The 13072-nt window shown below is 51.2% G+C and overlaps 1 protein-coding gene across 1 annotated transcript in view; it reads right to left on the bottom strand.

Annotated features, from left to right (window-relative positions):
- Positions 1 to 644: 644 nt before the first annotated feature.
- LPCAT2 (lysophosphatidylcholine acyltransferase 2) overlaps positions 645 to 13072 on the bottom strand; it is a 58385-nt gene continuing 45957 nt past the window's right edge. The window contains exons 12-14 of the mRNA XM_045818620.1: positions 9647 to 9745; positions 5835 to 5970; positions 645 to 2534 (exon numbers count right to left, since the gene is read on the bottom strand). Of these exons, the coding sequence (XP_045674576.1) occupies positions 2350 to 2534; positions 5835 to 5970; positions 9647 to 9745 (420 nt within the window). The 3' untranslated portion in view covers positions 645 to 2349. The remainder of the gene's footprint in view (positions 2535 to 5834; positions 5971 to 9646; positions 9746 to 13072) is intronic.

Raw genomic sequence — 13072 nt, forward strand, 5'->3', positions numbered from 1 at the left:
CGTGCGCCCTGTGGAGAGCAGACCGCAGGTCTTCCGAAAGGGAGGCGGTCTCTTTGAAATATCACCACCAGCCAGCACGCTCAGCTCCCTGGAACCGTAAACGCAAAGGCGGAGGAGGTTGAAGTACATTACAGGACGGAGGCCACCCGGTCTGTGGCATTCGGGGAGTCCTTATCCCTCCGCAGAACTCTTCTGATGGTCATTTTAAGGTGTATAGGTCTCAGGATCTAGTATTTCTCCTTTCGAAGGATAACTTATTTTTTTCCCAACCATTATATACAACCACAGTTCATTTAACTGATTTAATGAGATGCGGCTCCTTACTTTACCTCCTGCGAGGAGAAAAGCCCCTTTGAGAGAGATCTTGGTTAGGTGAAGGCCTCCTCTGGAGTAACCCTGAGGCTCACGGCTGGTGGGGTCAGCTCCTGCCCCCCACCCCGCCCCAACTCCAGCCACCCCATTCAGAAATCAACTTCTTTATACTAAACACGAAGTATTGCTGCTTTGGCTAAAAGTTGAGCTTTTCATGAGAGCAAAATCATGTCTGATAAAGCTTAACTGCAATAAAAAATGATTCATCCCAGGCCTAAATAGGCAAACGAATTCAAACCCCAACATTAACAAGATACATTGCATCTGAGACGAAATGGCAAAACCAGAATTTTTTAATCACCAAGATTGTGCGTAGCAGTTCTGTTTGCTCAGCGACACGACGCAACGGGAACAGGACGTCGGCAGAGGTGGAATTCCAGACCATGAAATAGTATTTGAAAACAGGAAGACAAGAGCCTCGTAGGAAGCTTTGGGTTTTCAATGCTACTTGGTCGTGACTAATACATTTACTATATGGCTTTCCTATGATACAAATAATTATGGTACCTGAGTATTATTAATACATTCAATCGCGGAGGCCAGACACTATTGTAAACATGTGCTTTCCTAGTGAAGCGGTCGTTTCCAGCTCATTCAATGCTCTGTGTAAATAGCTTTAAGACATATGAAAAAGTGAACAATTATCTATACTTTCATAAGGTTTTTAGGAAGCAATTATCCAAATATGTATTCACTCTTTACCTTGGAACACTAAGTGCTTCGCACGGAGAACTAGTCCGAAGTCGTCCTTCCAACCCCTCTCAGGAGACTCTCCACATCGAAAAATGGCCTTGCAAAGCTACCTTGGGGGTGAATCACCATTATATTCAGAAACACAGCCAAAACAAAGAGTTTCGATTCAAAGACTAAACTCAGAATTTGAACCAACTGTTTTTGTATATTAAGAAATTGGTCCTTCGTTCCAAATTTCAAACATAAATGCTACTGACAACACGCACACACGCGTGACATCCCATAAAAACGGCCCCAGCAGGAAATGACATGAACCTCAGGATGATGCCTCGGCCTGAATCCCGCCCGGGGTCCGATGGGGGGCGGGGGATGGCTAGGGTGTTGGGTTCCCTAGCTCTGGAATCTTCTGTGTGTTCCCTGCAGATATTTCAGACAAGTTCTGGATTTTAATGTTCTATCAGTAGAGCAAGTCTGATTCATTTCCTGGGCAAGAGCTACATTCTGAACTATCCAACCCAGAGGGAACCAAACTCTGTGGCCGACAATTCATGTTCTCGCTAGACAGTCAACGTTACCTTCAGTAAGCCAAGGCCCCCTTAGCCTTTGGCTAGAGCTGTTGTCTGGGAAAAAAAAAAAAAAAAAGAGTTCTAAATCGGTAGATCGTGCAGAAGGGCGTGAGTTCCCCCAGCGGGTGGTGGAGGGGACCCACAGTAGGGGTGCATGCGAGAGAGAAGGGGGGCTTTTAAGAGTCTCATCTAACTAACGGAGCTCTCCTTTCCAACCCGACCACAGCCAGTGATCCAAGAAACTGACGTGGAAATGGAAAGCAATGACTCTGTAAAGGTAAAGGTGTAAAATTCTGCAACACTCCTCAGACTCTTCATTCTTATTTCCAGCATGGAAAGGAATCAGAACAAAAAAAAGTACTCCCCCCCCCCCGACCCCTTAGAAAACTCTTGAGCCTTTTGATGAATGCTCATCCCTACGTGGGAGCCTTTCATTCATTTGGATGTGCAAATTAAACTGGAAGATTCCATAACAATCTGGTTACCACCGGTACACCAATCAGGGCAGCATAATACAACAGAAAAGAGGAATATGAAAATTCCTTGATCCACACAGGTGACTAAAAGCATCGGAATACAAATCGACCATTTTTATAAAAAAGCTTTCCATGTTATACATCATCGTCACTCAACAGATCCCATGTACAGCACTCTCGATCAGCGCCTTCGCTACGCCGAGTAAAAGCCACTCTGTGCTCCTTTCTGGGGACCCTCGCGCTCAGTCATCTTTCTTGTCCGAGGGGCTCTCGCCGTGGTCCTCCGGGCTGACTTTGTTCGTGGCCACGGGGGGCGGGGCCCGGTCGTCCTCGGGTAATGAGAACACGTGGCTGGTCTGGAGTTCTAAGTACGTTGTAAATATCTTCGCATATTCCGGATGTTTCAGGGCGAACCTCTTAAATTCCTCTAGAAGAAGGGATGAAACGAAAATCCAATAACTCGAGTGTGATCCTCATGTGACGCAATCCAGATTAACATGTGACTTTAATAACATCATTATTGCAAAATCCTATTACTCAACCCTCATAAATTTGTACAACGGCTTGGGAAGACAGTTGTCCCATGATCTAGTCTAATTGAAGACATGCATGTTCCGTGACCCAGAAATCCTGTGCCCAAGTGTGGAACCTAGAGAAATGGGTGCATATTGTGTCCGGGGAGAACGCAGGGGACCGTCCACAGGAACGTTATTCGTGATTGGAACAACAGGGAGACAGCTCACAGGTTTGTCCACAGTAGAAGTGGAAAAACACATTTTGACATATCGGTAGGACTTTATGCTATAGGCAACGAAAATGAGCAAACGGCTGTGTTGCCACAAGGCGGCTGAGTCTTAAGGCCGCCACGTTGAATGGAAACACCCAGACAGACACATGCGAATGCCTATAATATGAGTCTATGGCATCAATTCCAAAAACCTAGACAACTGAAAGGCAATTTAAAAGATGTGTCCTTTCGTGGTGAGATGCCAAAGTAAAGCGAGGTGAAGACCCCTTTCCAAGTCAGCCCAGTGGCCCCCCTTTAAGAGAGAAGAAGGGGACGCAGCTGGGAGGGGCTTCCAGACCCCCAACAAGCTCCGTTTCTCGACCCGAGTGGCAGTTACACAAGCGTTCACTTTATAAAACCTCACTACGCTCCGTGGTTATGTTTTATTCCGTCTCCTGTATTTTTGCCATTTTTTGGAATTAAAAAAGTTTAGAAAATTCTGTCACCCTTGGGACTTTCCCTATTACAGTCTAGAGAAGCTGAGCCCTGACTTATGATCCATAAAAAACAAATGAGAGTGTGTAACACGTAATGATCATATCTCAGGTCCTTTGGGTAGCTGGCGTCTTTTCATCTCCAGTGTCGAGGTCGAGGCGTGGAAGGCTGAGGAAGTGAACCCTCCGAGTCTGAACCACGAGCCTCCAACAACCTGGAGTTTCTGGAACGTGATGCTGCCCCCCAATTCTGAACATTTCTGTCCTCCTCTGCTTGGATGGAGAAGAGTTTATGGAGCTTCTACAGCAAAGGGGACCTGGTCTTTGAATCAGCTTGCTGTGTGGATCTATAACAACAGGATTTTTAATCCAGTGTCCTATTTCTATCCATGTATTTTTTTAACACCCTCTGATAACCAAGAGCCTGCTTCACCTCAGACGACCTAAATAGCCCTTGAGGATGAAACAAGTCTTCAGTGCCGAGAAAGTCACCGGGTTGGGCCCGGGTCCTTCTTTGCAGCGGCAGCGTGATTTTGCATTCACAGTCCACTCGACAGTTTCAAATCAGGGAAGGTGCGAATTGTTATTTCTTAACATCCAAAAGAGAGGTTCATCCTCATGAGTCTGTTTCAAGGACAGAGACACAGGGAACTCAGGTGACCTGTATGACCAGGGAGCGTGAGAGTTGCTCTGCGGAAACCAAGGGCTTTCCTTTCAAGACCTGCGGTCCGTTCAAAAGTTCCAGGTCTCCCTCCTCTTTGGGGACAGCAGCGGCATTAAAGGGCAACTCACTTCTAGATGAAGTGCTGTGAACTAGCTTTAAGTGGAATTTGGGCATTACCGTGGCTAATGGAAAACCAGGAATGAAAACAATTTAAATGATCACATTTCAACAACTTAAGCGGTCACATTCATGATATATTTCAATACCTATTCTTTCATAAAACAATACTTAAATATCCCAAACATTCTGTAAAAACAAACAAACAAACAAACAAACAAACGACTGGTGTCCTATTGGGAAAAGGGAGACATTCCGTGTATTTCTGATAAGAAAAGGGCTGAACTCTCCCAAGCAACGTAGGTTTCCCTAAAAATTTACTAAAAGCAACAGGCAAAATTGTGACTACCTACAGATAATGTTTAGTACAAGCTTGCATTAAAATAGTTATTCCAAATAGTTTCGCAAAATTTGGTAGTTCGGAAAAATAGAGAGTCTTACTTATAAAAGCAAAATGGTTGGAGAATGCGTGTACATGGGGTTCGTGAATCCCAAGTTTTATCTCAGTAGATACTTCCCCGTTTCCTCCTTCCCTTCCCTCCTCCCTCCCTCCCTTCCTCCCTCCCTTCCCCCACTCTTCCTATCTTTCTTGGGTTTTTAAACGAACTCAATAGAGTAAGTACCCATGGCACTTAATTACCTAAAATAGAGTAAAAAGCAGCCAAAGCAACAGTAATGAAAAACAGAGAGCAGGAGAGGCATGTGATCTAATTTCCCCATCCCATAAAAGTTCAGCTGAAACTCTCTGAACACCATAAGGAAAAAGACCTTCAAGGGGACCCCTCTGCCAGCCCGAGGGACGAGACTGGGGAACGTAAGCCGCCCTGACCTCTGCGACCACATCAAAGCTCAGGCCGGGAAACGAGCCGCTTCCTTCTCCCTGAGGGGGTGCGCTTCCCCACGGCTGCACCGTGAGCCGTGTGGGAGCTGGGGCGCCACCCTTCTGCCCTGTGGGACGTGTTCTGCTGTGCGGTCTTGAAGTCACTGGGAAAAAGGTCAGTCGCGGATGGATGAACCTGCCGCCACTGGGCCGTAAAGTCTTCCTCCCCGATAGCCCCTCCCCCACAGGGGTGCCACTGACGTGACATGGGGCAGTGAGCGTGGAATCTGACTTCTGCTGCTAACAGTGAACATAACAGGTGGCTGGGCTGCTCCTGTGACGGCCGGTCCCCAGCCCACACCTCTGGACTGTGGGCACCGCCCAGCTGGGTGAACTTGCTCGGTGAACGAGCTCAGTGCTGCCCGGCCACACTGACAGCCGAAAGGAAAAGCCCCTCAAGAAGGGGCAGCAGGTCTGAGAGATGCGAGAGGCACTGAGGCGTGGAGGTCAACGGGGCGGGCTCTGAAGCCGGACGGGCCCGGTCGTCCAGGCGCCCGTCCTGGTTCCGATATTCTCCTAGCTGGCTGACCTCAGTGACTTACTGAAATTCTTTGCATCTCAGTAGTGAAATAAGAATAATAAGGAGCACTGATTAAGGCTTGCTGTAAGGAACAAATGAGTCAAGAGACATAGAATGTTTAGAAGAGCCCTCAGCGTGAGGTGAGTCCTCAGTAATTAGCTACCGCCAGGACACCGCCACAACTATTTGACTATCGTCATCGTCATTACTGTTATTTCCGCTGTTAATATAATTAGTGGAGGGCAACAGCATTCTTGTACGAGAGCCAGCCCATCGTCCGGACACTCTCTTGCCAGCCGGGTCAGGGGCCAAACTGCCCACTCACCGTAGGACACCGAGTCCCCCTGGGCTATTTCCTTGAAGAGACCGGAGACGTCGAGGTCAGGCACCCCAAGGGAAGCCTGAAGGATGGTGGAAAACTCTTGCTCCGTGATGTAGCCGTCCTCGTCGACGTCAAAGAGCTGCAGGAAACAGGAGGAAAGGTAAGACTGGGCTCCCTCACAGCAGCGCTGGCACGGACTGATCTGGGGCAACACACTCTCCAATCACTGGAACATTGCCTGCGGCAGGGCCAGGGATGGCTCGTGGAGAAAGCAGGGTGTCTGCTGCCCTCACAGCCCTTCTAGATCAGTGGTGGGAAGAGACAGAATGAAAATAGGGGCGACCACGGTGCAAAGGACAAAGGACACGGGAGTCCTGTGCAGGAGAAAAAGGTGACTCCTACCCGGAGAGGTCAGGGAAGGCCGGGCAGGGGAGGTCACATGGGAGCTGGTCTCAGAAGCTAAAGGGAGAGATCCCCGGAATGCACCAGGACTGGCCGGCGGCTGCGCGGGGGCTCAGGTCAGGAGACCACGATGGAAACGGAACGCTTCACTGGCCCTGTGGGATTATGACGGTTGGGGGCGGGGTGTGATCACATGGGAACTGAGGGAGCTCTTCGCGGCGGAGCGTGGTGGAGGGATCGGGGGCAGAAGGTTAACAAAAAACAAGAGACAGGAAAAGCAAGTGAGGGTCTGGGGTGGAGAAGCAGGAGGGACGCAGGAAGCGAAGACGTCACAAGGAAGCAAAGACAGGACGCATGTCAGGTAGAGGCCAGGAGTGACAGAGTGGAAGGATTTTTTAAGTCCGGCAGCAGAACAGAATAGCCGATGGATACTTAATATCCCATGTTCAAAATCCTCTCCTGGGCATTCAAATTTTTTCATGACAGAAGCACCTGCTCCGCACAAGCACTGATCGAAAGTATTCAAATCTCTGTGCACGCGTGAACTCGTTCAGCCCTCACAGCAGTCTCGGGTGCGGCTGGTGCCAACCTTCGCCCCGTCGCCCAGGCGACAGGCTGAGGCACAGGGGAGTCAGGTGACGTTCCCAATGTCACGCCCCTTGTAAGCAGCAGAGCTGGGGCCCGTATCCAGGCAGACAGTATCTAGGGGTCCTGCTGTTACGGCATCTACTTCTGACCAAACACATGATCAAAAACAAGAAACAACCCCAGACACTGGGTACGGTGTGGTAACTGTGAAATGAGCAACAAGCAAACAGAGGAGCGTAGTGCTGTAACTGTCTGTTAGGGCGGGGGGGGGGGGAGAAAAACGTCACCGGAAGTTGTGATTTGCTGCCTGTGGCTGAGACAGCGCTGACTTCTACTCCTTTTCCCACTGCTCGGCCCCTCTCGGCCCCTCCTGAGGCTGAGATAGCAGGAGGGCAGAAAGGGGATGCGCGTTTGTTTTCCCCAGCTGCAGCCCCAGGGCTCATTCCGGGCCAGAGGCTGGAGAGCGCGGCTGCCAGGAGCCAGGGTCCTGTCCCACTGCCCTTCTGCAAGCTCCGAGCTCCCTCCAAAGGCCTCCAGCCCTGCACAGCTCTCATGCCTCCACTCACAGTCCACACTGTCACCACGTTTGGTCTTTGGCGGCTCTCCCTTCCACGTTAAGCCCCCTTCATGCGTCCACAGGTCCCCATCGGGGACTTCCACTTCTTCTCCATCTGTCCTTCGTCACACCCCCCAGACCGCTCCCTTCACTGAAACACCCAGTTTCCCCTCAGTGACTCATCATTCCCGACGGTCTCCCAGCTAACGCAGTCTCCAGATCTGACAGAAATCCCAGGCTCTGGTGGAGAGTTTAGCACCCAAGTTGCCTTTGGGGAGTGCTGTCTCCCCATGACACAGAACACCGTCAGACACCGAATCAAAAAATCTTGTCTTTCCCAAGCCGTGGCCCACGAGCATCCAGGCTGGCCCACGACCATCCGGGCCCGCCCTGCCATGGGAGCGAGGGACGGAGTGGGACTGGCTCCTTCCCACTGGAGGCCCCGGAGCCCACTCCTTGCCCTCACAACTGGCTCCTCGGCCGGAGCCCATGCCCACCGCTGCGGCCGAGGATCTCCGGCCGGTATTCTACCTCCAGGGGCCACCGTGAGGACGGAATGAGGTCAAAGACGGGGCATGAACGGTGACACGCTGCCCATTTCATTTGAAAGCATGTGAATAGATATCACACACACATGCATGTAGACACATAGGTACACATATACATGCATGTACACATATAAAGTATGCCAAAATATTTTCAAACACATCCGAGAAGGTCCAAAAATAACCGAGATAAAGCATGACCCTCGCCTTCCTGAAAAAAGAGCTAATTACAGTTCTAGGCCCTCCTCCCCTCACTCCGTCCCCAAACCAAGGTCCGGGCTAGACAGAACCTCAAGGCATCTTTAAAAACAGTCATTACCGGGATCGAAGGCCGCGGTTTCGATCAGGCCTTTCATCGGTCAACCCCAAGTGCACATTCGCCCAGCTCAACGTATCATTACACGTACGATCCCCAAACAAACAGACGTATCTGGGTCGGGATGGGTGAGCCACGGGGCTAATTTTAGGTTTTAAGATGAATAGGGCTGTGAAAGCCAAAAGTTTTCAACTTGGACGAAGTTCCGGGCCTCGTCTTCTCACCATCTGCTAACCATCAACCACGTGGGTGCTTCCCAGGCCTCGCAGTTAACTCGGTGCAAACTGGCCGACATCGGAAATTAAACTGGGGGACTCCGGGGCCAAGGACAGAAGGCGCGGACATTCTTGCGGCTGTCCCTGCCGGCCGGTCCCCACGGCGTGAGAAGGGGCTCTGGGAGGGCGAGTCTGGCTAGATAATGGGGGGGGGGAAACTTGGGGTCCTGGGGGGGTGTCTTCTCAGAGAAAGCCAGGAGGAAACCAGAGGAGGAGACGGGAGTGAGAAGGCCCTCCAGCTGCTCGTGGGGGGACGGAGCACGGAGCCCAGCACAGGCTGAAGGAGCGGATCCGCAGCCACCGCGAGACAGGACGGGAGGGAGACGGGGTTTTTGTTTTACTCGAGAGCGGACTGTACAAGATTAGGGTTCTGAAGGGAGCACCCCGTTTCAGCACTAATTGGAAGAAGCACACAGAAGAACCGGAAACACACTTTGGGGATGTGTTCTTCGCCCTCTTTTTGCACGTGCGAGTGATACACGAAATCGGGCTCCTCCTAATCCAACCCTCCGTCAGGTTCTGCTGGGGGCTGGGGCCATGGTCTCATTCATCCGCCCCCTAATACTGCTGTGAAAATATGGGGTGTTTTCCCATGGTATCCCACAGGGAAGCACAGAGGGTGGGCGCTGGGGGCACTTTTGATGGAATTCACCTGCAACCACCACCACAAACTAGACTCCATCAGGAAAATACCTCCAAGACCACCCTGGACACACACAGCGTGTGTGGATGGAACCATCCATCCACAGCGTGGATGGATGGACAGACCAGAACTTTCCACATGATGACCTAGGAAGCCTAGTGACAGGTGACATTTATCGATAAACCTCACTTCAGGGCTTGGAACTGGGGAGGCAGGAAAGAGAGAATATTTTAAGCTGATTTGTGAAATCACCTGCTTTTTGGGTGTTGGTGCGGTGGCCTGGGCCACTTCCAGAGGCCTTTTCCCTCAAACTGGTGCTTGTGTTTCCCTTCCGCTCGGCAGCAATTGTCTTAACCACCCTACCCTGGCGTGCCTGTCACGGCGGACCTATAAACTCGTGTGGCACGTTCACCGACCTTCACGCGACACACTCAGAGTCAACCCTTGTTGACGAGGCGGACCCCGGTGCTTGCCGCGGGGCCGACGGTACCTTGAACGCCACCTGGATGATCTCCTCGGTGTTGGCGGGGTTGCACAGCACGGCCAGGCCGATCACGTACTCCCGGAAGTCGATGCTGCCGTCATCATTCTGCGGGGGGACGGGAGACATCGATTAGCAGGGGCACGAGGGGGACCCCAGCCCGCAAGGGGACGCTCGGGGATGCCACGCAGCTCCACATCATCGGGCGCTGAGTCTACCTGGAGAAAAGGGAGGCGGGACAGCAGGCAGGTGGCCCACCCACTCCCAGTTCAAAGGGAAGAAGACGGTATTTCTGTTTAGCGACAAATGCAAACCTCCTATCGCTGAGGCTCGTTGAGAGGGGCCCTGCGGTGCCCTGAGCCCCTCTAGGAGGCAGGATCTAGGACCTGCATCCCAGGCGGGGCCAAAGTCTCCCCTCCACCACTGACAGTGGCCCTGCCATGGTGGCCGACACCAACGGGTCACTAAAGGGTCATTAAGCAACCCTCTACCTGCAATAAACCAGCAGCAAGGGGGCCAACCCGAGCAGCTTCAGCGGCCCCCTGGCGATTGACCGCAGACCCCAGAAGATCCGGCACGCCTCAGCCTCTGGAAACTAAGCCTAACCAGGGTGATACCAGGACCCACACAGCCAGGAGGTATTCCATTGCTGCACCACAGGAGAAGGGGTTGGTCATTCCAACCCTGGCTGGCTGAGCGCCGCCCTTTCCTGCACAGGAACTACTCGCCTAGACGGGAACTGTGAGGGGAGGGAGTGGCCAGAAGGAAGGGAGGGAGAGAGGGAGAGAGGGGCACGACAGAGGAGGAGGGAGGGGCAGAAGGAAGGGAGGAGCAAGGGAGAGAGGGGCAAGACAGAGGTGGAGGGAGGGGCTGAACGAAGAGAGAAGAGCGAGAACTAGAAAGAAGGGAAGAAGGGGAGGAGAAAGAAAAGAGACGGGGAGATGAAGGGAAAGGATGACAACAAGAAGGAGGAGGGAGGAAGCGAGAGAACCAAAAACAGCATTATGACTACAGTCCCAGGTGTCAGAATCATTTTGGCAGCAGCATCGGGCAAGCGATGAGTTCCCAGATAAGCAGGGAACTGGTAGCAACAACAACGCTAGGGCGGGACTGCAGGACGAACAGATGTTTGGCACCGGTACAGTGTGATCCCCACACAGATCAGACTGGACTGGGACTGTGCAGCGAGAGGAAAGGACTTTGAGTCTTCGAAGATGCTCTAGAGATCCAGAGGAGTTTTACTATCCAAATACAATAAACTCTCAGCTATCCAGGAGAGCCAGGGAAGAGGTATTCTGAATATTCTGAATATTCCTTAAGAGTATATTTCTGCCCAGGGAGGCAATTGTATTACCAGTTTTCTAGGAGTTAAGTTGTTTTATCCACTTAGCGTTACAAGTAAGCACTGGAAGTAAGTCCTCCTAAGAGCATTTCAAGATCAACAGGTGCATCCACAAATATTTTCAAGGCCGCACTAAGGATTAGTTATGCAATGCTACTTGATGAGATTTCTGACTGAGGTTGCTATATAAATGAACTTGTAAAATATATGGACTATTACCCCCCAAATATTTTATTTTATTTTATTTTATTTACCTTTTTAAAGATTTTATTTATTTATTTTTAGAGAGGGAAGGGAGGGAGATAGAGAGAGAGACACACACATCAATGTGAGGTTGCTGGGGGTTATAGCCTGCAACCCAGCCATGTACCCTGGCTGGGAATCGAACCTGGGACACTTTGGTTCACAGCCCGCGCTCAATCCACTGAGCTATGCCAGCCAGGGCATTTATTTTATTTTATTTTTTAAGAAAGGAAGGTAGGGAGAGTAGAGAGAGGAAGGGAGACATGGAAACGTGGATGTGAGAGGGAAGCACTGATTGGTTGCCTCCCATGCGCTCCAGGGTGGGCTCCAGGGCGCCAGAGCAGGGGAGAGCGAGGCCGCACTCGCCGGTGCCCGGACTGCGGATCCAGCCGCAGCCTGGGTACGTGCCCTAACCGGAAGTGTAATCCATGGCCTTTCGGTTATGAGACGACACTCCAACCAACGGAGCCACACCGGCCAGGGCAACTCAAAATCGATTTTCAAAGTGGTGGTTTTAAAATAACGTAGAAATGCTGAATATTTTTGGAGATTTGCTGTTCCTAGGTCCACAGCACCCAGCACTTCCTCCTGGGACAGGTGTCAGGGTTCCGTGGATGACGTCGAGATGAAGGTGGTTTTCAAAATCATACGGGGCATTTTAAAATTATAAAGTGGAGAGGGTGCGATTTCACATATTTTTTGTATCGATGAATATTATTTCCACCTTACTCTATTGATTGCAGTGCTCAATACTAGAAATTTTAAAACAATGGGAGGGAGTTACAGGAATCAAAGGCCTTTATTTTAAGCAATTATGTCTTCTCCCATGCCGAAACGGCAACATTTAAATAGAAAAGCATCTGGCAAATGCCCCTTCTTACACTGAAAACCGTGCCTTTAGAACACCAACTATGGGGATGAAAACTAAGAAATTTAATTACTCATTCTACACCCAAGATTTGGTTACTGGGGAAAATCCAGAGTTCGGACTGAATGTTCCAGCACCCGCTCCAGAGACTGAGGTTATTTGTAGAAGTGTTATACAACATTAATTCGTATCAAATGTGTTTGTGTAAATATGCAAAATCTTCCGTTCTCCGAAGAGAACAGAGAGAAGACGACCGCAGGGGACTTCGGGAGGCTTTGCACGTGCGCGCAGAGAGGCCCTCACCCGCAGCGTGACGTAATCGTCTCAATGTCTATAAAATGTTTACAATGAGGTGAAAGGGAAAGTGTGGCTACTCTGCCCTTGTACAACTGTCACGTGGAAAGGTTAAGTTATACCTCGATATTCCGAGACCTTGAAAGGCACCTTGGCAGCTCCCCCCACCCCCATCCCGGGCTGCGTTCCTACGCCCCCTGCGGAGCGCGTCAGTGGGCGGACCCTACAAAGCACACCCTGACGGTGACGCGTGCTGGCCCGTGGCAGCCTCCTGCCCATCCCACCGCGCCTGCTCTGAGCAGCAGCCCAGGCCCAGCTTGAGGCCCACATCCCATGAGCAAAGTGGGGGTGCCCGTGTGCTCGCCTCCATGCAGAGTTATACTCATGTGGTTTCATAAACATGATGTGACGGAGATGACGGTGACCACAGCGGCCAGTGCCACCTTCTTCTGATTTCACTGGGGATTTCCCACAGGCAGCGGAGGGCCATTCACAAACCAGCCACACCACTTCCCCAGTTACAACTCTCCTCTACAGGAGTCCAAAGAGAAAGGAGGAATTTATCTTCCAACTCAGGAGGAGCCTCCCAAGGAGCCTGGGAGAGAGAAGGAACGGACTGAAAACCAGTCAAGCAGGAGGCGGGGGGTACCCATCGGCTCCGGGCAGGGGAGCCGGGCACCTGCAGATG

This window comes from Phyllostomus hastatus, unplaced genomic scaffold (genome assembly GCF_019186645.2).
Source record: "Phyllostomus hastatus isolate PE091 unplaced genomic scaffold, TTU_PhHast_1.1 phas_scaffold_345, whole genome shotgun sequence".
NCBI classification, from domain to species: domain Eukaryota; kingdom Metazoa; phylum Chordata; class Mammalia; order Chiroptera; family Phyllostomidae; genus Phyllostomus; species Phyllostomus hastatus.